Source organism: Solea senegalensis, unplaced genomic scaffold, assembly GCF_019176455.1.
Source record: "Solea senegalensis isolate Sse05_10M unplaced genomic scaffold, IFAPA_SoseM_1 scf7180000015004, whole genome shotgun sequence".
Lineage (NCBI taxonomy): Eukaryota > Metazoa > Chordata > Actinopteri > Pleuronectiformes > Soleidae > Solea > Solea senegalensis.
In genome coordinates this window covers 3,773-30,780 of record NW_025321195.1, presented here as the reverse complement: position 1 = coordinate 30,780, position 27,008 = coordinate 3,773, and the positions used below count along the sequence as shown (strand labels likewise).

At 39.8% G+C, this 27,008-nt stretch overlaps 1 protein-coding gene across 1 annotated transcript; it reads right to left on the bottom strand.

Moving 5' to 3' along the window:
- Nucleotides 1-903: 903 nt before the first annotated feature.
- Nucleotides 904-26,766, bottom strand: cdk5rap2 (CDK5 regulatory subunit associated protein 2; the record flags this gene model as incomplete). The annotated part of the gene is made up of 42 exons (XM_044017034.1): nt 26,582-26,766; nt 23,539-23,594; nt 21,978-22,039; nt 21,212-21,322; nt 20,658-20,734; nt 20,383-20,506; nt 19,879-20,057; nt 19,642-19,789; nt 19,325-19,378; nt 16,842-16,958; nt 16,627-16,746; nt 16,397-16,489; nt 16,013-16,231; nt 15,756-15,926; nt 15,559-15,669; nt 15,349-15,486; nt 14,907-15,086; nt 14,593-14,787; nt 14,274-14,465; nt 13,956-14,085; nt 13,726-13,868; nt 13,508-13,624; nt 13,216-13,344; nt 12,987-13,099; nt 12,728-12,867; nt 11,155-11,307; nt 10,884-10,993; nt 10,570-10,707; nt 9,987-10,091; nt 9,730-9,893; nt 9,323-9,650; nt 7,737-9,219; nt 7,456-7,557; nt 6,546-6,694; nt 5,732-6,138; nt 5,363-5,595; nt 5,010-5,061; nt 3,116-3,279; nt 2,174-2,470; nt 1,607-1,732; nt 1,371-1,487; nt 904-1,188 (listed from the first exon to the last, which is right to left on the bottom strand). Coding segments are annotated over exons 1-42 (7,585 nt in total), but the record flags the coding sequence as incomplete, so codon positions are not given.
- Between the last annotated feature and the right edge of the window lie 242 nt (nt 26,767-27,008).

Sequence of the window (27,008 nt, the reverse complement as noted above, 5' to 3'; positions counted from 1 at the left end):
ATTATGATGTTTTTTCATGATTTTGGACGACATACTATATATATGGATGACATACTTTTTTGTCACATTTTGGACGACATACAATAGTATGACTTTTTTGTCACATTTTTGACGACATACTATACTATGATGTTTTTTCATGATTTTGGACGACATACTATAGTATGACTTTTTAGTCACAATTTGGACGACATACTATACTATGACTTTTTTTTCACATTTTGGGCGACATACTATAGTATGACTTTTTTGTCACATTTTGACCTGACTACTATACTATGAAGTTTTTTCATGATTTTGGTCCACATGCCTATGACTTTTTGTCACATTTTGACCTTTATGCTATACTATGATGTTTTTTCATGATTTTGGACGACATACTATAGTATGACTTTTATGTTACATTTTGGACGACATACTATAGTATGACTTTTATGTTCCATTTTGGATGACATACTATAGTATAACTTTTTTGTCACATTTTGGACGACATACTAACCTATGGCTTTTTTGTCACATTTTGGACGGTATTGACCATTATATAAACATAAAAACATCTGATAATTACCATTGCTGTTAATTTCGAACAGCTGTGGCTTTGAGTGGTGGTCTAATAAATTTGTTAAGCACTGTATTAAGTAAACAACACCTTACATACTCCAAATTACAAGATAAGGAAAGTGATCTGACAGTAAATTGACTCCAGGTTTCAAGTGTCAGCCTGACCTAACTGTGTGTCACATACCATCATTATAGTTGGCATGTTAGCATGCTTTTGCACATGATAAGCTATATGTTTCTGAGTTGTATTAATAGTGTGGAATAATAGCAACAGTAATGAGTCTTTAGAATGGCAATTGGACTACTAGTGTAGTTTCAGGTTAGATAGAGAATAGCAGTCACAGCATTTATATTGTGCTGTATGGATGTCTGTGGTCCACAACTGCTCACAGTGATAGTGATGCATGGTGTGCATCATAAGCTGTGTGTGTATGTACCTTTGAAGCTCCTCTTTGCTGTAGTTCAGCGACTCCAGCAGTTTTGAGTTTTCTTGGCTGCTGTGCTCCAGACTCTCATGAAGTCGGCTATTTTCCTGCCTCAGTGCTTCAGACTCCTTTCTGCTCTGCTCCAGTTTGGAAGTCCGTCTGGCCAGAGTCTCCCGAAGCTTCTCGTTCTCCTTCTGCTTGTCTGGAGAAAATAAACATATCTGAAGTTTGGCGTTATGCCTCTTTAGCGATGTTCATTAGAGGACCCAAAAACGGCTCTGGTCAGAATGGATTGCTGGACTCATTGCTGTATACCTAAATAAATTTACTTACTTTTACTTACTTACATACCTAAATAAGCTTGTAAGGAAATGTGTGTTTTACCTCTTGAGCCCATGTTCAGCTGTTCCTTCAGGGCTTGATTTTGTCCCCAGAGAAATCGCACCTCATTGACCAGATGACCGGGGTCATCATTGCCATGGATGAAGATGTTGGTAGCTGCTGAATCAAGGATACACACTCATCACTTATCATATTAGGCCATAGGTACATTGTATAAATGAAAAGGCAGACAATAACTATGAGGAAGCTGAGGACAGTGCTTGATTTCACGTGTGTACCTGGATCTTTCTCCACCTCGGCTAACCTCTTCTCCAGCTGTTCCCTGAGACGGTCGTTGGTGCGGATGCTCTCCTCTAAGCGTTGTCTCAAAGTTCGTATTTCGTGAAGATGTTCTGCCAATAAGTCTGACAGAAAAACATGACAAAAACAAAGGATTTGGTGTTGCACTTAAAGACATTACATTATATACAGCAAAAACAATCACAATCTGAGCAGGACTGAATCATTTGAGGAAAATATCAAAATTACATTTTTACAGACAGTTACTGCGATTTGATATGCCATATACATATTTTAAGTTATGCTCTAGTTCAATATTTACTGTGTAACTGATTTAAAACAAATGAAGGAACATTACCAAAACATTAACTGCGTGTATATTTTGATACAAGGATAAAAACATTAAGATATAAATTTCCCACATGTTTGAGTTCCATTTACATATAAAATAGAACAAGAATAAAATAATTAAATTGTAGTCTTTGCGATTTGCATTAGGATTTCTATTTGAAAATGACTATTTTTCAGCTCAGAGTCCAAGCACTAAAGGCAGAGGTAATATTAACCTGAAGGCTGATCCGCTGCATTCTTTGCCACAGAGTCTCCATCTCCTTTAAGTGGTTCTGTCTGAGGTCCCAACCCCTCCTCGCTGTGATGGTGGGAGCTGCTCTGGGCCATAATTGACTGATGCAGATCCAGTTCACTGCGCAGGGTGGCATTGAGTACCTCACTGCATCTCAGCTGATCTTGCAGTTGCTCGTTTTCTCTATGGAGGTCCTGCAGACTGGACACACCTTCCACCTGAACTCCACCTACAGGAGGAGGGACAGCTGCTCCCATCCAATCAGAGGAATTTCTCTGGCCTAGACATGTACAAAAAAAAACACACAGGTAGATAGATTGACTATGAAACTTTAATAAATAAATTCATATTTTGTAATTTAAAAACTTGTTTTGGCATCATCTTTTTGTGATGCACAAGTAAAACAAGATGACCACTGTAAAGTCAGGTGCTTGCAACATACATTCAGGTAGCATTGAGTGAAATATGAGTTTGGGTGGACAAGCCTCTGTGCAGGAACCTCTCACATATCACCCCCCAAAATATCCTTCACTATCTCTTTTACTGAGAGGAACACAAATTTAAAGGACTGAACCAGATAGGTGCCACTGAATAATGCAAATTGCAGTGGAGGTGGATTGAAACTGGACACCTACTTTGTCCTTTGGCAGTCTGCTTTGTTATTTGGGATGCCTCAGTGACACAGAATGGATCTGAGTGGAAAACGAGTGCCTTTACAGGATGCGACTACACTGACCACGCTGCAGACAAAGTAATCTCACTTACATTGATGCAAGAATAGTGGAAAATATGGATATTTAATCAAAAAGAGTTAATCACAGTAACCTGGTTAGGCCTAGTATCTTTAATTGCACCTGGCTGACACCAAGTCACAAACTAAGTCCATTATTAAGACTGTTTAAGTGGTGCATCTGTAAGTGCTTACTCTGAGCTCGACTGCCACCTTGTGGGCTACAACAGGAGGAAGAGGTCCTGTCAGCGTGGTGCAGATCAGTGTGAGAGCTGTGGTGGCTGCTTGGACTTTTGGTTCTGAACTGGCTCTGCAGGCTCTGAATGATACGGTTCTTCTCCTGCAGTTCCTTAGTCAACCTGAGAGGACGAAGAACAGGAGGAATGAATAAGTCATGATAATATCAGTTTGGGTGAGCTGTGTAGAAGAACAGCTGGATAAAATTTATCACAGGATCTTGCTGGGTTACTGAGCAGAAAACACAGCAAAACAAATACACAGATATAGGATCCACACCAAAGAGAGAAAATCAAAAGACTGAAAGTATAAATATATGTATATATATGTATGAAATGACAACGAAGTTTCAGTGGAAACACACAGCTGGAAAAACATAAAAAAGGAGGTCACAGCAAACACCATGCTGTCTCACTGGATCACACCCACTCACAGGTCCAGCTGCTCCCTGGTGCATTCAGCCAGGGTGAGGTTTTGCTGGACGAGGACGCTGATGTTCTGCTGCAGCAGCTCTCTCTCACCCTCTAGCTCCAAACGCAGATTATCTAACTCCTGCTGGATTCTAGCTGGGCTGTCAGGAGGATCTCCAATGCTGTCCTCATAAGACAACTGAAGCTCCCCAAGACTGTCCATGATAGTTATACTAATGAACTTATGCAACTATGATTGTTATTTAATGACATAAAAACGCTCACATTATCAATTGTTCACACAGTAATTTGACAGAAAAGTAAACATTGCTGTGCGAGAAAAACCTAAATTAAATCATCATTTTAAGGTATAAGGTAAACTAAGACAAGATAATCTTAGATAATCCTTTATTAGTCCCACAATGTGGAAATGTACGTACTTATTTTGCCGTATTACTCATAGCTTAATAATATCAATAAGAAATGTATTTGTGTAATACATGTGTATTTGTGTTCTTTGTTGATGTCCTCATGACTGGAGACACTGATGACCCCGTTGGGGGCAGTGTGACCTTAATGTTTTGATTGACACACAGAGAAAATTAGGTCAACAGTAGGGAGCTATTCAAAACCAACATCACATGCTTCAACAGGGATCATAAGGCAATTGGCTGGACGGAGTTGTGTGTGTCTGTGTGTATTTGTTGCATTACTACATATTCTTCAAGTAACTGAAAGTAATGGGTTCTGGTGCTTTATTTGAAGCACTGACATAAAATGATACTTAGTGCAGAATTTATGACTGATGACAAGTAAGTAAGTACTTAAGTTGGTAAGTAAATAAGAGTCTTCAAATCACTGATTGAATTGCGCAAGATGTTATTTACTTAATCTAACCTAACCCAACCACTTTAATTACCTTTTAAACCATCTATTTGTCTGTAAAGCATGTTAGATACAGACACACCAGCTCCTTTTTCTTGAATTTTAGCCTGTGTTAAACCATTTAGAATACACCAACTAATTAGAAAAGCTTTAAAAGTAATAGTAGTTGGGAAGATATGAAGTAACAGCTTAATTTAGGATGGAGATTTGAAACAGGAGAACACATCTAGCGCTCCTGTGTGCAATGATAACACAAAACGTGAAATGTAGAGAAGATAACTGGGGGTTTGAAAAGGGTTGTGCGTGTATATGATTTATTTTTTTTCTTACTTCCTAGCTGACAATGGACAAAGACAGACAAGTCTTATATTTACATGACACACGGTCTAAGAGTGTATTTCCCAAAATAAAGAAACCCTTCAAAGCATGTTAAACAACATTAAAATGTACCCAGCCATCTTAAACCTGACTATAAGATGGAGTGGACAATTCTCCTATTCTTCCACAAGTGACTTAATTGTGGCATCAACAATGAGAAGAATGAGTAAGAGATATACCTGCGAGACAGTTCTAGAGCTGCCACGTCCTCATTATCCAGATGAGACTCTCCTGGTAGACAGAGGAAAACATGCTGTCAAAGACCCGTCAGCTAAAATCAATTACAAATGACTTTTCTTTTGTCTCTGCTTTTGGAATGTCACTTTTCATAGGACTAATACACATTTCCTTCATTATGCTTTCTTAATATTGAGATTAGATGGCATTTGTTGGCAATGGTATTCTTGTGTGTGTTCATTAGTTTGAAAAGTTTAGTACAAAATGCATCATAAATCACTTAAGTGTGTGAGCAATGTGGTTCTGAAGAATAACATTTCTCAAAAGATACAAATATCAACACGGCTGTAGCTACCTTTGTGCAGCCGGCCCTCTAGTCTGTCCACAAGACTCAGACTCTTGTCCAGCTGCTCTTTGACCACTTCCCCCATGTAAAAGTCAACCTCACTGGCCTGCAGCAGCTCCTTGAAGGCCTTGCTCAGCTCTTCCAGCTGTCGACGCTGCAGAGCTCCTAGTCCACGGCTCTCCTTTATCTGCTGCCTCAGTTGTGACAGCTCTCTGGCCTGTGACTGTACCAGTGAGTCCAGTCTGTGGGGGAGAAGCAAGAAAAAAAAAAAGTAGACAGCATGAGTCAAGATTTTGTTCTCAAAATGTCTGTGCTGCTTTCAAGGAAAAATGGAGTGTCATATAATGCAAAAAAAAGAAAAAGAAAAAGACTGCTTACCGGGCAGGTGATGTAGAGCCACTGCAGGTCTGTGATTGCTGTTCAGTTGTGCTTCTATCCAGTGTCCTCTGTCTCTCCAGCTCTGTATTCAAATGACTTGTATTATCCTTCATTGCCTGGCTCTCTCCAAGCTTTTTGTCCCTTTGCTGCCCATTCCTGTAGCTCTTACGTTGGCTGCGGTCCTCCTCCTGTGTCCCTAGTTGTTCCCTGATGACACTCGAGGGCTCAGAGGTGTTGGCAACAAGTTCACTGGAGAGAGAGTTTCTACGCAGAAGATTCCGCATTTGGAGGATGAGTTTGGTCTGGTTTTCTAGCTGGACCTTCAGTTCTCTCACTTGTGCCTGAAGCTGCAGAGGATCCTTAGAAACACCATACTCATCATAAACCTGGAGGCTTTTCAGACTGACCTGAGAATAGACAGGAGATGGTAAATAACAATAAAACATCAGTTTGCCCTGATATTTTGGTTTATACAGGTTTTTACAGTGGCTTATTGCGAGTAAATAAATAAAACTGACGGTATACTGTGTGAATGTAACTTACAATAAGCACTTTTAAAAACTGGCATTGATTTTGAAACCAGATGATGCTAGCTAATTAAGCTATTGTTAGCTGAGTCCATTAAAATACTAATCATCCACAACTATCTATACTTTTGGTGTCAGCCAGGTGCAATTTTTTTTTATTTTTCTTTTACAGTTTAGCCCCATGCACAACGCTGAACTTGAAATTCAAACTTTGACAGATGGATATTTGTTGCAGGTGCCAAGCTCCTAGTGCACATTTGCTGTTTATTGAATTATATGTTGAATACCTTTACTGAGCTGAGAGCTGGGGAACTAGGGTATGGGGTGCTAGAGTTAGAGTCCAGGTTTTCAGTAGAGGAGTAGGTGGTCTGTTCACTTTTGAGCAGGGAAGGCAGGCTCGATGCACTGCAACTTGGTTTCACACCAACCTCTAGATCTGGCAAAATAAGAGACAGATAAAGTCAAATGATGAACAGAAAAAGTACAAATGATAAACCCCCCCACTATTGATGCAGACAAAAGACTGAAGAAGACAAAAGTACAAGGTTAATGAGTGCTGGAAAGACATTCCCAAACATCAGAGTGAAAACATGCAAGACTATGGCATACAAATTGAGGAATAGTACCAAGAAATACCAGATTAAGGGCTGGGTCATACTTTCCACATGTGCTCAAAAGTCTGTGTGACATTTCATAATTGACTAACTTCCACATTGGTCTACATGGATGAAGCTTTGACTGTGTGCAGAAAATGTATGTCAATTGCACATGCTCCTGGTAGCGCACGTTTCCATGGAAACTTGCTTGAGGTTGTATAAGGAAGTGAGCTTCATACATTCAATTCAGCGCTCAACAAGGAAAAACAAATAAGGGATATGTCCTGGTGAGAAGTTGCTACTATAAGTACCATCTTTAGAGTACTAGACTAATGCAAACCTTTGTTAAAATGTGAACAGAACTGCGGCACAACATGTGGATATGCAAGGTGGTTCTCCATGGAATGTGTTCAGTATGATCCAGCCCCAACACCAGTAGAAAAACTGTGTGGTTATGAGACCCAAATGGAAAACTTTTCTCAAGGTGTTACAGTTGCCTTTGTTCAATCCTCATGCACACAAAAGAAGAGAATCTATATACATTTGAGATTAGTGTCCACTCAACAGACAGACATGCAGAGTCTGTCCAGAGGCCGTCTACCTGTGCTACTGCTCTCTTCCCTATCGTTCTCACTCTTGCCACTGGTTTCGTAACCCAGGTCTTGCAAATCCACCTGCACGCCTTTGTCATCCTGCTCCAAAGCTGACATTAGAGGTAATATATATTGAGTTAGGAAGAAATAATTTAACATGAACATAATATTCTCTCTTCTTTGTGGTGTTCCTAAACAATCCAGATTAAAGGCAGGGTTAAACTTCACATGTCACATAATAACATTCTTTTTACTGCTCAAGTGAGCACCTCTGCAAGTGTTAGCTTACCTTTTCGGGCAGTTTCAGGGGAGGTGAGAGCAGTGGCCAGTTTCTGCTCCAGGTTTTTACATGCTTTCTTCTTCTCCCTCAGTGCTTTGTGGAGAGTCTCCAGCTGAACTTGAACATCATGTGGTAATCCCTTGCCATCCTGCCTGTGGGCTTCACTCTCCTCTTTACGACACTGTTCTTGTAGGGAAGCCTGCAATTCAGAAATCCTGTGGGAGAGGTCAGTGAAGACCTTGAAGAGAAGGCATAGATTTTGATGGGGGTCTCTGTGAAGTTGTGCCTTTGTTCCAGATGAAGAAGTGGAAGAATTACAGCAGGATTTGGTGGAGTCAACCAGCTCTTCCATCTGTAAGATTCTCTGAAGTTCATCCAAATTCTTCTGCAGGTCAGAGGTGATCAATGATGATCTGGCAGAAGTCATGGATCCTGGAATTGTACAGTATTCTGCCAGAGAAGCAATGGCAGATGATGTTGCACAAAAGCAGTTCATTAGAAATTTGGTCTTCTCCACATTTAAACCATTATTATTATCAGAACTTCCTGTTGCCCCTTGGTGTTCTTCTAACCCCAGTTCTGATGTCATCTCCTTTGAGCATTTACCATCCTGGCCAGCACTATTATTGTTGTAGCCCTGGTGATCAGCAGCATCTGTTGCTCTCAGTTTTTCCTTCAGCTCTGCATTAAGCCTGTTCTGCTCCCAAAGTGCCTCCTGCAAAGAGTCAGCATGTCGTTGCAACTCCTCCATAGAGTCACCAGAGCTTACACAAATAACTCTTGGGCTCCCTCTCTTTGGAGATGCATTAACCTGGTTTAAGACATACTCTATCTTCAAGCAAAGATCACGGATTTCTGGATTATTTTCTTGGCTGTCAGATGAAACAATGGCTTTCTCTGCTATGTTCAGAAGCTCTATAAGCTGGTTGTTGACCTCCTCCTTATTCTGTAGGGCTTTCTGCAGAGCCATGCATTTACTGTGGAGGGCAGCATCTGAACCCACAGAAACAGTACCTGTTCCTGAACTGGTCTGTGACCCAAACCCTCCCTGACTGTCCAGACTGCAGGCGGTCAGGTAAGCAATTGTGGATTCTGCAGCTTGTAAAGCCTCAACATACTCGTGATTAAGTTGTTCCTTTTTCTGAAGCTGAGCATGGAGCTCTTCCCAGTCAGCAAGCTGCTCAGTTAATTTGTTGATCAGGGTTTCTTTCTCCTGGCACTCCTGGTGCAGAAGCTCTAGCTGAGTGAAAACAGTTGAGTCAGCTTCAGTCTGTCCAGATTCAGAGCCCTTGTCCAACAGTGTACTTTGCTGGAGTGATATCAGAAAGTCAGAGTCTGCATGCAGTTGCTGGTTAGATGAACAGGCATTATCTGAATGAAGGTGCTGGAGTGCATCAGTTCTCAGTTGCTCAGAGCTTTCAGGCACACTGTTGCTGCTGGTTGCTTCAACTCTCGGTCTCACAGGAACAGGAATACGTGATTTAACACCAGTCTACAAATTAAACAGGACATCAGCCATTAACATAGTTTATGGAGACAGGAAAGTGGTATGTTCATCAATTACTGAGTAGTAGTAGTAGTAGAACAAAATTTACCCCATGCTTTGCAACAACCCGATTTCCACTCCTGTTGTTGGGTTGGACTACAGTTTGTGAAATCTCCATCCCCTCTACAGAGCTGAGTATCAACTCTGTTGTTGTGATGGAGGTCATCCCATGTGACACGACTTGTGAGTTCCTCTCTCCTTTTTCATTTGACACCTTGACCTGCAGTGTTTCTGCATTCTGTCTTAAGTCAGCCAGTCCATCACTGCTGTGCCTGGAGGTATCTGTGCTCTCTTTTTCTTTACACTCCGTAGATTTTTGTTCTTTTAAGAGACCCCGTAGCTCCACATTTTCTGATTTAAGTCTGAGTAGCATCTCTCTGCAATAACAGATATCTGATTAGTTAGTCAGTTCTTCAAAAGAAAAGAAGGATCTGGAAACTGCTGGAGGAGACTCACCTTAGTTGCGAGACTGATGTAGCCCCACAATCATTCAGTAGAGTTTTAACTCCCATTGCATCTCTGTTGTTCTGTTCTCCTTCTCCAATGTCCAAAGCGTTGCCAGATAGAGCATGCTCTCTACTCTGTCCCAGGCCACTGTCCATACTCTCATCATTCAAGATCTTTTCAGAAAATGATATTGTTTGAAAATAAGATATAAAAGGCATAGAAAAACAGAATTATCAATAGTATTAACATGTACATCTCTTTCATACCTTTCCAAGTTTCATGTCTGTCTGACTCTCTTTCTCCATACTAGGGTGATGCTTCCCTTCACTGTGTGCCACAAGTTGTGCGTCTTCCTGCGTCTTCTCTAGCTGCTAGAGTAATGGGATGGGAGGCGAGTATGACACACATGGCTTGGTAAAAGAAAAACTTAATGAGGGAACAGAATCCATAAAAGACTGCACAGCAACAGCAGAATGGTATGACGTGTCTAATGTGGCATGGCGAAGAGAGACCATTTTATGGGACACAGAGATAAAAAAGGACTAGTTAGGGAAAGGTGAAGGATAGGAAAAGTAGGCATCTTCTACTACAGACATGAGACATTTGTTAGAGAAATAACACATACATTTCCACAAAGTAAAGAAGAGAGAAACAAGCTAGACAGAGAAGATGTCAAGGTGTAGCTTCAAAGATTAGAAAGGAACTACTAAAAGGTGAATGTTAGACAATGACTCAGACATGATTCATCAAGTATCTTCCAATAGCTGTGTCCTCAGTTGTAACTTTTAGGAAATATACTTTTGACATGATAACTTTTGACATTTGCATCCATGTTTTGTGTTATCTAACCTGTTTCCAGGGGCTGGAAATGTCTTTGTCTTCCTTTTTAGAAGTGTCATGCTCCGACTTCTCCAACAGTGACAGTCGGTGCTGCTGCTCATTGTTTAAAGTCTGCAGTCTGCTAACACAATCCTGCAGGTCCAACACCTACAACACAGAGGTACAATTTTAGTCACCTAAATCCCCGTGTTTTGGAGACACACCTCGCCAACCTCATAGACTCTCTTAATACCCTTCGAAAGGCTATATATTAACAAGTGTGAGGGGCACTACTAATGCAGTTTTACTATTTTGATTATTATTATGTTTTTAAAGCACTTTACCTTCTGCTTGAGCTCTTTTGGAGAGAGTAGAGACAAGCTGTCATCCTGCCCCTCTCCCACACATATACTCATGTAGGAAGTCTGATCACCAATGAAACTCCAAGTGTCACCTGCAGAATAGGAAAATATAATAGAATAGATCTTTATTGTCATTGCAACAATTCAACTGTACAATACAATGAGATTAAGTGCAACATTATGGTTACTAAACACCCAATCTATTAACGGCATATAAAACTGTTTATGTAAACGATGAAGGGATATTAATTACTTGTGTTAGTGCAACCTTCACTGGTGCCACCAACTCCTCCACCGCGGTTCTGGATTGCTCCTAAGCGAGCCTGCAAAGAGACATTCCAGCGTTGTGCATCTTCCAGCTGATGTCTCATGCTCTCAAGTTCTTTAGGATCAATGACGTCCATACCTGAAGACATAAATAAAAGGTTAATGGCACTATGTCTCCAAATGACAAGACGATTATTTTTATTTTAAAAGGTAATAATGATATGGTGCAATAAAACAATTTGCAATTGAAAAAGTATTAGTTATGATTAAATATTTCCAGGATGCACCACTTGTTCTTAAAACTTTATATGTTTTACATTCATAAAAACCACACAGATATTAGATCAGATATATAAGAGAATAGAAGACCAAGCAACCCTGTGTCTAATCAATGCAAGGTGATGAAGCTTATATGGATTTTGAATAACACCTTTATTAAAACCTGGGATTTGATGTGTGCCAACATTGTTGAACACTTAATAAGTTTCCCATATTAATTAAAATTCAGTATGTTTGTAGAAGACAACAACCCAAAAATCTACATTAAAAAAGTAAAAAATGTGCAAATTCTGATTATATAACAAAAACATGAGATGTGGAAATGTAATCAGAGTTTATTACTGTGCTGTAATCAGTGCGAACGTAAGCCTGAGGCCTGTTACTTACAGTTGACCTATTTATGCAGCCGGCTCTATTTGGAAGGGGCGGGGTATGAACATGCACTTGTGCACACATGCGTGTGGATAGACCCTCAGGTGAGTTGGCTTAAACTACCTCAGGATACACTAAGTGACAGTTTCTTTTAATAAATCTCAAATCCATGTCCTGATGACACTCTACATCGAAAGTGCTAATTTCATGCTTTGGGATGTTTTGCAGGGACACATTTTCAGTAGAACTACCCTATAGAAGGGTACACTATTTTACCTCAATATAAAACCTTTAATTCAAATATTGTTGTATAAGGACATGCTTATGCAGTTGAATATGATTTATGTGACAGACGGGTGGATTTTTAGATACAAAGGGTGGTGGGGGTTATTGAACTGATGCAGTCAACAGAAAACCTGGTATTTTAATGGGAATGTAAAAACAAGCAGACATTGGTGTTAAAAAGTGAGAGACAGAGAGAAGACAGGCCAACAGAAGCCTTTATTCATGCTTTATGTAAAGGAAAAACAAACTGTGTGGGTAAAGTATGAAGCCTTTACATTGAAAAAAGGGAGAGGAGAAAACATGCAGTGACTCTAGTATGGACAAAGACATGCAGATGAGAACGTGATGACGCAAGTAAATAGAAGGTGAACAAAGAGGAGAGGAGAAGGGACCAGGTGTTCATGCATAAAGTGAAAGAGAACAGGATGCATTACTAAAGGTACAATGGACAATGAAGACAGATTTATGTGTTCTCTAGGAACTATAGATTTATATACTGTATTTCTGTGTACTGTTCTCATTTCAGAGACAAACATGCTATTTACTTTCATGTTTTTTCTGTTTTTGTTTTTTTTTCATTCACTCCCCATAGTCATCTACGACCCAGTGTGACTGCACTGCACCTTCTCTGAGTTTGGCTCGGTGTATCTCTCTCTCCAGGTCATCCCTTAGCTCCTCATTAGTTTTGATGCTCTCTTCAAGCTGCTGCCTAAGCAGCTGCACTGCTGTCAGCTCCAGCTGGAGAGCATGGAGACGCTGGGCACTGCAAATCACACAAATATGAACTCAATTATATTTATATAGCAATAAAATGTACCTATTCAACAAAATCTTTTCATTTCCACTAATTCAAAGGAATAATACTGTGACCATTACCCTTACCTGTCCTGCTCTTTGACAGTCCTGACCAGGCTAGAATAGAGCTGTTGTTCAGCTCTTAGGGCTTTGTTCAAAGCATCATGCTCCTGTTGCAGGGCTATAAGGGTGGGCAAAGCCTAAAATGAGACAGAAATTGAAAGGGCAATAGTTTTAATATCAAAAATGTATGTGTAAAATATTCAGATTTCTAATATTTTATTCAATAGAAATGTATTTTAAACTTTTATATTACTTCTTGCTGGCTGTCTCCACCAATCATGGTTCTCTCTCTTTGTGGGAGCCCAGGTAATGACCTTTCCATGCCAAAGCCAATCTGATCAATCTGATTTTCTCCTCTTTGTCCAAGACGCTGGTGAAGAACCTGTACCAGACAAATAAAAAAGGGGAAAACATTTTTTGGAAGACCATTGGAAGAGACATGTCATGGAGTAACGGAATACAAATGCAATTCTAAGACAAGCTCCTTATCCAAAGCTGTTATGTTTCCCTGAGGGAGTCTGAGTCTGTGAATGGGGAGTCCTTACATTGATTATCTCATCTTTTGTCTTCAGGGTGGAAGTCAGTGACTCAATATTAGCAGTCTGACCTTCACTGCGACCCTCCAGCTCAGACAGCAATGACTGTAGCTCTGCCAATGAGATCTGCATAAACAAAGTAATGGAGGGGTCGGGATTACACAAAGACACTTCTTTGGAACAGTGTGCAACTCATGGCCATAATTACATACTTATAACCAACTGACCTTTAATTCATTCTCCCTCTTCAGGGCTTTGTTTAGTGCCTCGGTTTTCTGTGCTAGCTCCTTCTTCAGGATGACGACTGTCTTCTTGGAGAGTGGAACATTCTCCACACTATCTTCACTGTTCCTTCTAGACAGCTCAGCTGCTGTGCACACAGAGAAAATAATCAAATATAAAATTGATATGTAATGCTGACATTTAAATATCCAGTGAGCAGTTTTAAAAGTCTTACCTTCCCTCTCTTCCAACTTCTCCTGCATGATTTGGATGGTTTGTCTAAGCTCAAACACATGATCCTGCTCCTCCTTCTTCCTTATCTCTGCCAGAAACTGGTCTCTCTCCCGACCACGCTGAAGCAGCTTCTGCAAAATTACAAAAGTATGAAGTTTCTCACTCAACCATGTCAATTGGATACTCAAACCATTGTCCATAAAATTAAAAAGGTTATAAAAAAGTAATCTATAATTTATGGGAATAGAGGGAATTTCCTTTTCTCGTTAGAAGCACATTTTACAGCCGAGTGACAGTGTTGTATCCCAGAGGAGCTTACGTTGATGAGGCTGTCTTTTTCAGCAAGCAGAGCTTGGAGTTTTGCAGCCTCTAAACAATCCTCCTGGGTTTTTATGGAGCTTTGCCTGTCAGCACTGTCAAGTTGTTGCTGCCTGTCAGACAGCTGCTTCTTCAGTTCTTTAATCTCTTGAGCACGCTCAGACAGCATGCGGTTGTAGTGTTCAGCAGACTCCTGAACAGACAATTAACAGGTCAGGCTGAGTGAGTACATTTTTAGGTGATGTGTTGCCATACGCACATTGTAAAAGCACATTAATCAATGAGACCATTGAAAATATTTTTTTAAATAAAATTATGACCTTGAGAAGTTGGTCCTTGCTGCTAATTGTAGCCAACAGTCCTTCCACAGCAGTTTCATTGTCAGCGATCAGGCTTTCCCTGGCCTTCACAGCCTCAGCTAACATAGCCTCAGTGAATTTTAACCTCTGGCCCATCTGTTCAGCAAGGTCATGTGCATGAGTTTGTGACTGGCTCAGCACTGATTTGGCCAATTCCTATAAAGAATTAACATTGACACATTTAAAACAAGAACTGTGTCACAGAAACATCTAAGGATGAAAAATAAAGTTAAAGACTAATGATTATGAGGGTGTAGACTTTTGTCTTGACTGACCTCCATGTCTTTTGTCTTGCCCTCCAGAGAGAGCTGCAGCTGGCTGATGATGGAGTCCTTTTCTCTCAGTGATCTGTTAAGGTTATCTTCTACATCTTGCTTGGCTCTCTGCAGGTTTTTTAGTGTATTTGCAAGATGCTGCAGCTCCACATCTTTCTCTTTGATTAGACTATCAAAACTCTAGAAGGAAAAAAAACATGGCGTTATAGAGATATAAACTTACATAAACAAGTCAAAAAAAATAAAATATATATATATATATATATTACATTACATGTCATTTAGCAGACGCTTTTATCTAAAGTGACTTACAATGGAATTGAGTACAATCAGCCAGGGGTGGAATCGAACTTGCGACCAATGAGCCACTCCACCCCTATATACCCCCATATATGGCACAGTTTTCAATATTCCCCCAATCAAATACAGTGACACCACTCACATTGATGGTTTCCTCATTGTGAGAGAGCAAGTTATTAAGCCTTTCCAGGTCTCTTTCCTTCTCCCTTAGAGACAGTTGCAGCTGGTGAATCTCATTGTCTTTCTCCTCAATGGCAGCAAACTTTTCATCAAGCACTTGCTGTCAGAGAACAAGAAAATCAGAATCAAATTATAACCACCATAATTAGATTACCTGAGAAGGAATGCGTACCTCCAGAGCCTTCTCCTTTTCTCTCAGTCTTTGCCTCAGCTTGGAAAGCACATTATCGTTTCCCCCAGGGCTTTTGCTTCGTTCAAAGTCTCCTACCATATTAATATACTCCTGATAAAACACAAAGAAAATCAATAACTATTAACATGCATGCGTTCAGTGGTAGATATTCCAATCTGGATTTGTTTTAGAGTTGCCTGTAGCTGCTGCTCTCTATCAGCCAGGGTAGAAGTAAGTCTCTGGATGGTGACCTCATGGGCCTGCAGTTTTCTTTTGGTTTGATCCAGCAGCTCCTGGTACTGCTGCTCTAGAGCCATCTCCCTCTCCCCGATCTCACCACTTAGCTTTTTCAGCTGATTATTCAGATCCTGGAGTGGGGAATTATAATATTTTCACACAAAATATTTTTGAAAAGGAATATTTGGATTTAAAAAAGGGGAATTAAGCATCTTACATTCAGTGCTTTGTCTCCTTTCTTCTTCTGTTGCTGCAAGTCCTCGATTTCCACCTCCAGCTGGTCCTTTGCCTGCTGCAAGTCACCCAGCTCTTGCTCCTTCCGGTCCAGGGCACGATGTAGCTTTTGAACTTCAAGCACCTTAGTGTGGTGTTCCCCTTGGAGTTGGGCCAGCTCTGTTTGCTTTGCCATTAATAGGTTTTGGTGTTCCTCTGCTCCCTGGTGGAGACATATAAGAAGAATGCATTTTTCCAAAGTCTACAATTTGTAAAAACATTTAGTTCTTACCAATGACATGCATAAACACACAGAGTGTGAGTTAATAAATGTTTTATTATAATAATACAAAAAGGTTTTCCTTCCATAACAAGATGAGATGCTTACCTGGTATTTCTGCAGTTGGGCTTTATGTGCTGCCTCTCTAGCCTTGGCTAACGCATCATCCCTGTCCTCAATCTCATGACACAGCTCTGCAATCTGCAACACACAGAGAAAAACAGATATGACAGTATTTATAAATTCAATTATTATTAATACAGGTTTTATATTAACAAAAAAAAATATATATATATATATATATATATATATATATATATATATATTCTTAACCATACCTCGTTTTCCTTTTCTTTGAGGACATGAGTCAGGCCCTGGATTGTTTTGTCTCGTTTCAAAGCATTTTTCCTTTCCGAGTTCAGTTCAGTCTCCTTCTCCTCCAACTTTCCTGTTAGGGTCTGTTTACATCACATTAAGGTGTTGTAAAAAGTGTTGTAAAAACAGGATACATCTCCAACTTAAAGATATTGTTTATTTCATTGTCTCTTTGTACCTTGTACTGATTCTGAGTATCCTCCAGTGTTTTTGTCAGGTTGTCATTGGTGCTTTTTGTTTGCTTCAGTTCTTCAGTTAAGTGCTTAGTGATGGTCTCCAATCGGCTAACATCTCCCTTCTCCGGAAATCCATGAAACACACAAACACACAAGAGAAAACAAGAGGTATTAGATTAATTAAGTATGTGCAGCAACAAAGCTGTTGTCTGTCACAGCTCATTACCGGTGCTACAATGGTTTGCCAAGCTGGGATTACTGATAAGAACTACCTCCACTCTGACAGAGGTGTATTCATCATCAAATTCTTCTGTAAGGTCATGCAGAAACTTTAATTCTGCCTCTTGATGTCTGAACTTGGTTTTAGGTTTGAGGTGGTGAGTACTTAGCCTCTCCAGGACAGGAATGCGGCTTCCTGCAGGAGTAGACAACGGCTGCTTGGAGAAGCAACGCAAGACCTGGATCAAGTCAGAGATCACAGATGGCTGATTTGAGGAGCTGTAGGGCAGAGCTTGGGCTTGAATCTTTCCTCTTGGCTCAACAGAGGTACCAGAATGTCTGGCAACAAACACTTTAGACTGTCTGACATTCAATTTGATTGGAGGTACTGATGAAGTTTCAGAGGAAAAGTCTTGATTCAGCAACTGCAGGGATCTTGAGCGACCTTTGATTCCAGGTCGAAGCAGTATGCCCTTATGTTGGACAAGGTCAAAGTAGAGGCTCTTTGAACGGTGGCGTGTTCCTTTTAGACCAACGCTCTTCAAAGAGCCATCAAGCCCTGCTCCTGAACCAAGTCTGCTGCTCCTGAGACCAGAGCACCCAAAGGTTGGCCCTCTACCAACAATTCTATCCAGACTCACACACCTTCTCATGCAACTCTCAACTTGGCCACGTCCAATTTCCCCTAACTTCAGTCCTTTAGAGGATCCTTCATCAGGACTGCCCACCACACGGGACCTGGGTGGGGTCTTGCAGCAAGCACTCGCCACATCACTCTTGTCCAAGCTTGGGTTGTTTTTGTTGTAGATGTGGACAATGCACTGGACGAGGCGTTCTTTTTCTGCCTGCAGCTTCTGGATCTGACTCATGTGTTCATTCTGCAGCTGGTTGATATTAACGTCACACTGTACCACCTTCTCCAACTGGAAAACGCATTTCCCACAGAGAAACTCGCCACGACCATCTCGAGTCACCTCCCACTCCAGCACATGGGACAAGACGACTTGCAGCTTGCTCTGTCCTGATGAGCTAAAGATCCAGCGACACTGGCTGCCCACTAGACGAACACCACATATACGACACCGGTCCCTCATGGTGTCATATAGCTTTCTGATGTATCCAGCTTAAACAAGTAAAACCCTCTCCCTGAGATACAAACTGTCCAGTGACCTAATGGTCCTCGACCTGCCAGCCATGGAAGAGACATCTATAATTTTCTCACACTGCATCTGAGAGAGAAGCACAGAGTGCAGAGCACTATAAGCCCTAAGCCTTTAATAATCCCTGCTCCCGCCTCTATTCCACTCTCCCCCAGACATTAAATCAGATTAAATCCTCTAGGACTGCTGCAATGATCTGTATTATGGACAATGCTAGAAAATCTCCATAAAATAAACTTCCAAATGCCATGATCAAAAAAATTGCTAGAAGATTCGTAGGGCTATGTTTAAGTATTATTTTGATAATCACTTAATATGTCAATTATTTTCTTGATTAATTAAGTTGTTTGGTCCATAAAATATTGAAAAATGTTCATCAAAATAGTGGATGATTAATTAAGCAATGGATTAATAATCGATCAATTCATTATTCCTGTCACAGAAAGTAATTCCAGCCCAGAAATTCAGTGGTAAAAGCATTTTTCTGAGTCATTATAGCAGATTCCAATACTTGCAACAGATTATTTTGTTTACTAGTATCAGACAAACATTTGCAGGTTACACACTGCTGCAATTGTATAATGGACATAAATACCTCACAGAGGGACTATCTTCAGACAGCATGATAATCTAGTCTTAACACTGTGATGTCAGTCCAACAACAGGGCCTAATGAAGAACCATGGACATTGGACACAACGCAGCTAACAGGTTTCTACACTAAACATCAATGCAGTACTTTCACCACCCGCCTTCTTTATGTTTTATTTCAGTTTTTCAAAATGACATAGGAAATGTCAGTTTTGTACACAATTTCTAGAGCTTTCTTTAATGTTTAACTACCGCCCACAGACATTTAAATAAATTAGCTAACACAATTAATGTTTAGAATGTGTGTCATTAACAGCCCCAAAGCATCAGCAACATAAGACAATAAAGCAAGTATAAAGATAACATTACAGAACAAAAGGAATGATAATGAACAAATAAATGTTTTCTAAACCATTGTATGAAGGATTATGTAGTACGGAAGTGATTACAATATACAAATGTCAGAAATGTCATTCTAAGACTTGGTCCAGCAAACTCAGACAAAACAACACCAACCTGGAGGTCAGGTGTCCTTTTGTCCTTCTCACTATGTAGCTCATCCTTTAGTGCCTGAAAGAAAACAGTCAAAGTTGAAATACATGTAACATCAATTGTATTTCACACTGTGCTGAATCTATGTTTTAGTTATTTACTGGGTGGAGGAAGGATGGCAATATAGCTTTGTGAAATATTTTAGCGCCATTAAGAAGGGAACCGTGAATTTGACCTCTGTATTTAATCCATCTTTTATTTTTTTACACCAGTGGTGATCACAAACAAACTGCTGGAGCAGTGTGCAGGATTGCATTTTAATCAGTGTACAAAAGTCATACCTCAAGTTCCTGATCTTTCTTGGCAATGAGATCAGACAACTGTTTAACGCAGTCAGCTGATGGTGCATCCATCTGTTGGTCTGCACCTTTCTTCTGGTGGATTAAAGCTTCCTGGTTCTTTACAGTGATCTTGAGCTCCTCAATGATACTGGAGCAAGAATAAGGACAAGGAAAACATTTAGCTCACAACACAAATAAAAACATGAATGTGTCTGGGCTCATCACTTGTGTTCCTACTTGTCTTTTTCCTGCAGGGCCTGCTGCAGGTCATGGAATGGGCTGGGGGCCGGAACAGGGGTGAAGGTGCTTTGTGGACCCACGGCTTGGAGCTGCTTCTCCATGTTAATATTCTTAAGCTTTTCGTGCTCGGCAATAGCTGCCATCTTCTCAATCTCTCCCTCTGATGCTCTCAGACACTGCCATAAGATAAAAGTCAGACAACTAATGAAGCCAGTGTTGATCGTTTTGAATGTCCAAACCAACTTTTCTTTTGTACTTAATACTTGATTAAAAGGTCCTGCATTAGAACAATTTTGTTCTAATGTCTTCTGCAGATAAGAAGATGATGTTGTTTGATTATGTCAACAATGAACACAACATAAATATGACCAGTCATGACAGGATTTGATCATAAAAGAAATAACGTCACTAAGGATGACACAAAAGGAGTAAAGCAATACTGTACATCACCAAATATCAAACCAATAGTACTAAATGTAAAGGTTGAAATTTTGGGCTCACTTGTTCCAAGTCAGCTATCCTCTTGCTAAATGCATCTCGAATAGAGTCTATCTCTCTCTGAGCTTGCTCTCTCAAACGCTGGGGCTCTCCTGATTCTCGACCAGCCAGACTCTCCAATGCTTTCCTAACATAAAAAACAATAAATGGAAATTGGGTGAGTACAAATTCAGCATGGGATTCCATGACATCCATCTGCCAATGAAAATGGCACCAAATGTGAATTTAGCCCACTTGGATGATCAACACAGTAGGACTGCATAGCGAACACTACTTACGATGCAGAGACTAGCAGCTCCTGTTTCTCTGCCAGCTCCCTCTTCATAGACTCCAACTCCACCTTGAGCTCAATGTTCTACAAGAAGTCAATATTCAGTTTATAATAACTGCACATCTGGAGTCAACATAGAAACACTGGCTTCAACGGCAAAATAAATGTAGAGATTCTTGGAAATTGGTCTGCATGAAAGTTGCTCTGCTTACGTTGCCAGATTAATAAACCTCAGAGTTTATCTTGGAATGAGTTTATGGAGATAAAATTCTTACAAGACACTTGAAATAATAAGGAAAAAGAAAAGAAAAACAAGTGATCCTACTCCTAACGAGGCTAGAAGATTCCAGCAAAGTTACGTCTTATTTCAAAAAAAGCAACAATGAAAAGGGCAAGAGCCCTGCTGTGAGACCATAAAACTGGGATTTTGGTGGAGCAAAACTCAGCTGGGCGAAGCTGTGATGTCATCAAGTCACAGCTGGCAACACTGAGTCACATTCAACATGATAAACATGTAGAGGTTTAAGCATGGGGTTTTGCACATTTGAGTTAATACAATACCGTTTTGAATATGTCCTCAGTGGAGTCGTCACATTTCTGTTGCATGCGCTCCTCCATGAAGTAAATGCGCAGCTTCAGGTTAAAGTTTTCTTTCTTCAAAGCTGTGATTTGCTGTAGACAAACGAGACAAAAGCATGTCAGAAAAAAGTTGAAGAAATTTTGTTTTTTTGCATGAAAATGTGCAAAATTGAATGTAATGTTCCTTTACTGAAATAATGGTGTGGTGAAAACCAGGACAACATGTTTAAATAGCAGAAAAGCATGTGTAAGGCGATTGTTAAAGCGAAGGGAGGCCTTCATGCTTAATTTGTGTGTGCTTGTGCTTGTGTGTGTGTGTGTGAAGTAGACTGTGCATCATTGTGCTTCAGGCTCAGAACAGCCTACATCTGGTAATGGGGGTTGGGGTGGATGGTCAGAAGAGGAGGTAGACGTCTAGACCCCTCTTTCAAGTTCTAATCATGCTGACAGCAAGGCCAAAAATCTGAGCATGCATTCCACTTAAATTGTGAAATATAGGCTTCAGCCCACCTCAGACCTCTTCCTCTAACCACTCTTCATCGCTAATTCACCATAAATGGTCACATTGGCTTGGTCTTAGTCAGACGGAGGGGCAGGTTTAATAATCGTTAAAATCCTGTTTTGTTGAGGTGGGGATGGACTTAAACCTAAAACTGCTTAGCTTAGTGTTAATAACTGGATAATAAAAATAAATATTCCAAAAGAAATTTGGTTCATCTAACATAAAACCGTGATGCAAATCACTTACATTCTCATAGTCCTTCATGGTGAGCGCTTTGCTTGGTGACATCTTATCAGGAAAGGACGGGGCTGTAAAACAAAATCAATTTTCATTGCCGTCTCTTCCAATCTCTATTCTGTTTACAGGACCAACTCATACTCTTAGTTGTCTTCATTCTGTTTGTCTTAAGGAGAAAGAGAAAGAGAAAGTAGTGGTGTTTTTAAACAGCAGAGCAGTGAGACAGCCTCTGGAGTGCTGCCCTGTTTGAAGCAGCTGAAAGCAGCGCACAGCTGATCATGTAACACTCGTCAACAACCTATTTCACAACACTAACTTCTGATTCATAGCATGACGGCCTACGGAAAAAAACACATAACCCCCTCACACTTGCACTTGGTTTGCTTGTTTATTAAGAGATGTTGCTTTTCTTTAAGGATTCAAAGGCTTTATTGTCACATGCAAAAAAACATTACAAGTTGAAACTTCACCTCATTATTGCCCACCCTACATATACATTACTGTCATGGCTGGGTATAATTTTTCTGCTGTTAATGTGATATAATAAGAAGATGACATAATAAAGAGAGAAAGAAACCAAAAACTTAAATGGAGCATTGAATATGATAGTGCAGCATAAAACAATAATTTACTCTAATTATTAAAAGATTGAAGTGCAGAAGACTAAATATTATATGTATAGATTTAAAAATGCATGTAATCGACAAAATTATATTTACTTACATCAAGTCACATAAAGCTACTTTCATTGTAAGCCTATTTATTTGTGTTAACGCAAAATGCGAGCATATTTATGAGCGATTACATTGTTTCACAACATGTGTGCAGCTTTATATCCCAATATATATCTTGTATATATCCTAAAGATATCAAGGTATTTAAAAGCCATATAGCCCAGCCTTACCTTTAAGATTGACAGAAATATTAATTTGATTTATATCGTGATATATATATATATATCGATATCAAAAACAAATTTAAAAAGTATATCGTAATAAGATTTTACCCCACATTGCCCAGCCCCACCTACAAGGATGAAAAGGGGACAGGAAACACTCTCTTTCTAAAATCACATTATACTGTATACCGTCATCCTGAATTACACTCAGTGTATACCATGAGGTCAAACCTATTTCATTTTGGTCTCTCTTAAAATACAATTTTAAAACGAACTATGTGCAACATTTTTGGTTAAAATACTGAATGAAAACATTTTACTTTAACCTGAATCAAATCTTAAAGCCACATTGATCAGTAAGTTTCAATGTCTTATAAACACAGCTGATGTCACAGTGTGACACAGCAGTTTACGTATAACTACAAATTAGTAATTTACTGGTTTGTGTGTATTGTCTAGCACTGAGCATATTGTTGGCACAACTTGAGCTTGATGGCGAATTAAAAATGGGAGAATGAAGATCATCCAGCCAAGTCTTTATCATGGCTTAGGAGAGCCAGCTGAGGGAGAGAACGGCAACAATTCAGGAGTAGTATTAATTAATACACTAGGGAGGGTCACACCTGAGCAACAATAAATAACTAAGCGAGAACAAAAGAAGATTTGCAGTACCTGTCATGCTGTCTGTAGAATAATCACCAGCATCTATGGAGTCTGGCAGTCTGCAGCTGAAGACAAAATCATTTTGTTAGTGAGGCAGCCTAAGATATCAGTTAAATTTCAGCCACACTTAATATAAAAGCTTGGCTTGTAAAAAATCAGAGAAACCAAAGTAAGATTTGCTCCTAATCCCAGCAGTACACACATACACAGATTATTATGCTTTTTGAATACAGGGCCTGCATTACTCACGCTGGCCAGTTCACTGAGCCCTAAGGATGCTCCATAAATAGCTTAAGAATGACTCTCTTCTGCTTCATTTACATCCACTCTGGCAAAGCCTCACTCCTGTGTCTGTGTGTGTCAGTGAGTGTGAGACCATGTGCCAGTGGCAGCCTAGCTCTCATGTTCAGACAGACAGGAGGAGGACAGAAAAACAGACAAACCATTGGAAGGAGAAGGCTTTCATTGGTAGACAAGTGGACTACTGTGGCTGTGATTAGCTACGCATCAGACAGTGATGGGACAGTGATAGGACAGTGGTGTCACTCACATACACGGTACAATGCACAAAACATTAACAACACACTTTCAGGACCACATTAATACAAAAGGAATCAGGGCTGCAATAATGGATAACAAAGCAAATATATCATCATCACTTGTAGCACATGTAGGAATGCCAATTGTTAAATATTGCACACAGGTCATCCAGAAATGTAGCATTAAGAGTAAAAGGACTTGCACTAACAAAAACATGAATTATTTGGGCCCCATGCTCATGTTCCTCAACCCTGACCTTTGTGTCTAATAATATGATGGCCTGCATTAAACAACTTCCTGCCATACCATACCTCCCGTGGCAGTGGAAGTAGAGAGACACTGCTGCTTCTCTTATACACAATGTTTCTCTGTGAAGATCAACAGTCACACATTTCTTTTGTATTGTTCTATTGGTACTATAAACTACAAAGTGATAGAAACATATATACTCAATTATATAATAAAGCAACACAATTTGTATATGGTGTTATATATTTCTAAACAAATATTTGAGGTGTCCCAAATTTGATTATTGATCCATTATCTCTAGTTTCAATCCTTATTTATAGCTCCCATAGTGTCAGATTGCAAACAAAGCCACAATGACACAGCTAATTCACCATCTCTGTTTTGTTCCAGCAACATGTCACACTGAAGAAAAACTAAAAACCAGACCTTTTTGGTGCTAATTAATCCTAAAAATATAAAAGGTCATGAAATATTTTCCCTGATGCAATGACAGACAATACAACTGGTAAAAAAAAGTAGAAGAGCAAAATATTCCTGCATAAATAGCATACAAGCGCTAAAATATTGCTCGCAATTATTGCGTCACAGAGCTTTCACATGCAAAGCAAAACCCTTCCTGTGTTAATAAGGAGGAAGGACTCAAAAAAAGCATGATAAGACTAAAAGCACTAAACATAAACATGTGATACAACTTCCCCCCCAAAATAAAATGTTCTCATAAAGAATTGATGGCGTTTAATCATGTGGTTCATTGTAACTAACGCAGTATGAGCTCCATTTGTACTGACCCCTCCAGCACCCTGTGGAAACAATGTAAGCAGCTGCAAACACTGACTTCCTTTTTTTCCTCACTTTGTTCTGCTGCTAGTAGGAACATGAGAAGCATGTCATAAACAGATCACTGGCAATTATTAATTAAAAAGACAACAATAACTGAAACAACACTCATATTTTTTGGGAATTAAAACAGTAAAGCGTATGAGCTTTCTGTATTACCAAATAAGTAATTTATACCACACCTATCATTTACATCTTGGATTACTGAGGCAGGCTTACCATCTGGATGACACAGTACACAGCTGGGCTAGGACATTTTTTTTTTTTTATAAAAAGGAGTCTAACCAAGGGCACTACAAACCTAAACACAGATATGCTACAGGACTAGTTTTACAGAGGAGCAGAAATAGTTAAAAACAAGCTATATTCACCAAACAATATCCAACAACACTCACTGTGTAGCAGAGCCAACAGTGCAGGGTCACCTACCACAGTCACACTCTTCACGCATGTCACAGAGAAGATGCGGGGAATAAAACAAATAAGAAACAATTTAAGTCCACATTTTGTGCAAAGAGTGTAGGGAGACGTCGCTGCAGCGGTTTGAAGCACGCTGAAAAACTGGCTCTGATCATTTCCGCTTTCTTGCACTCTATGACACTATGAATGACAAGTCAACAAGCCGACCCACCAACTGCAGCAATACCACAGCAACAACCAATGAGCTGAATATGGTTTACAACGGTAATGACAAGCAGCAGCAAATCTGTGCATGATACGCTTCTTACACTAATGTCACTCTTTGGACATTAGTGTAGGGAGGTTAGGTCATTTTGAATACGTTTCCATAATGAATTCAGTATTATTATTATTATTATTGTTATTGTTATTACAATAATTACTTTGATTTAGTCTCCATTGCAATGAAGATGCACACATTGTCTTACAATGTGCCATGTATATTTGCATTTACATCATGTGTAAATCTTTTCTATTATTCCCTTAGCCAACATTTAGCTTCTGCTCGTATTCACGATTTATTATTCAGTGTGCTATGTGAGTCACTATAACTTTCTCCTTTAAATAGTCTATCTCTTACGCGTTGGCAAAACACTAAACTGTTCATGTTGTTGAATATGTCACTGCCGACTATTCAGCTTATTATCAAACTACTATACAAATGTAAACAGCAGCATATTCTTATATACGTGAACATCATAGCAAAATGTCAGATGACCTTAAGTGCCACGAAAACATAAATGCGTAGTCTCATACTCAACCTATTGTTACCAAAACCACACAAGGCAGATGCAGCTAAGTAGTAGTTGCGGTACAGCAGAAATAATTCAACAACATAACAACAGCAGGCAATCCGTGTTGTTCCAGTTCATAGACAGGGCCCACACAGCAGCTACTCACATTCGTGTCTAACGTAGCCTACATGCTAGCTAGCGTTAGCTCGCTAAGATATCGTTAGTCGTTTTACCTTCCGTTGATGTCAACGGGCAGAGTCACGTCATCCCCCACGACGGAGTCCATTATAACGCTTCACTTATTGTGTGTTTACGACAGAAAACGGTGACATTTCACCAACCGGACGCAACGTAAACTTCGAAAAGCTGGGCGGAATTCAAAAGAGACCAGGCTACCGCCATCACGATATGGTAGACGTCACCACTGCGCACGTTGGAAACTGGTGCTGCTTTCAAGGCGTGTAAGGAAAGTTTCAATTTTTTAGGGAAAATCCTCCAGAATATCCCATAGAAAAATAAATAATAATTTAATGTATATCCAAAGCAACAAGAAGTATGCTCTATGGTTGTTTTAAGAATTGCATTTCATTCGACTGCTGGAATTTAATAGGACAGCTTACCACAATAATACTGTTTACAGTATTGGACACATGCTATTTT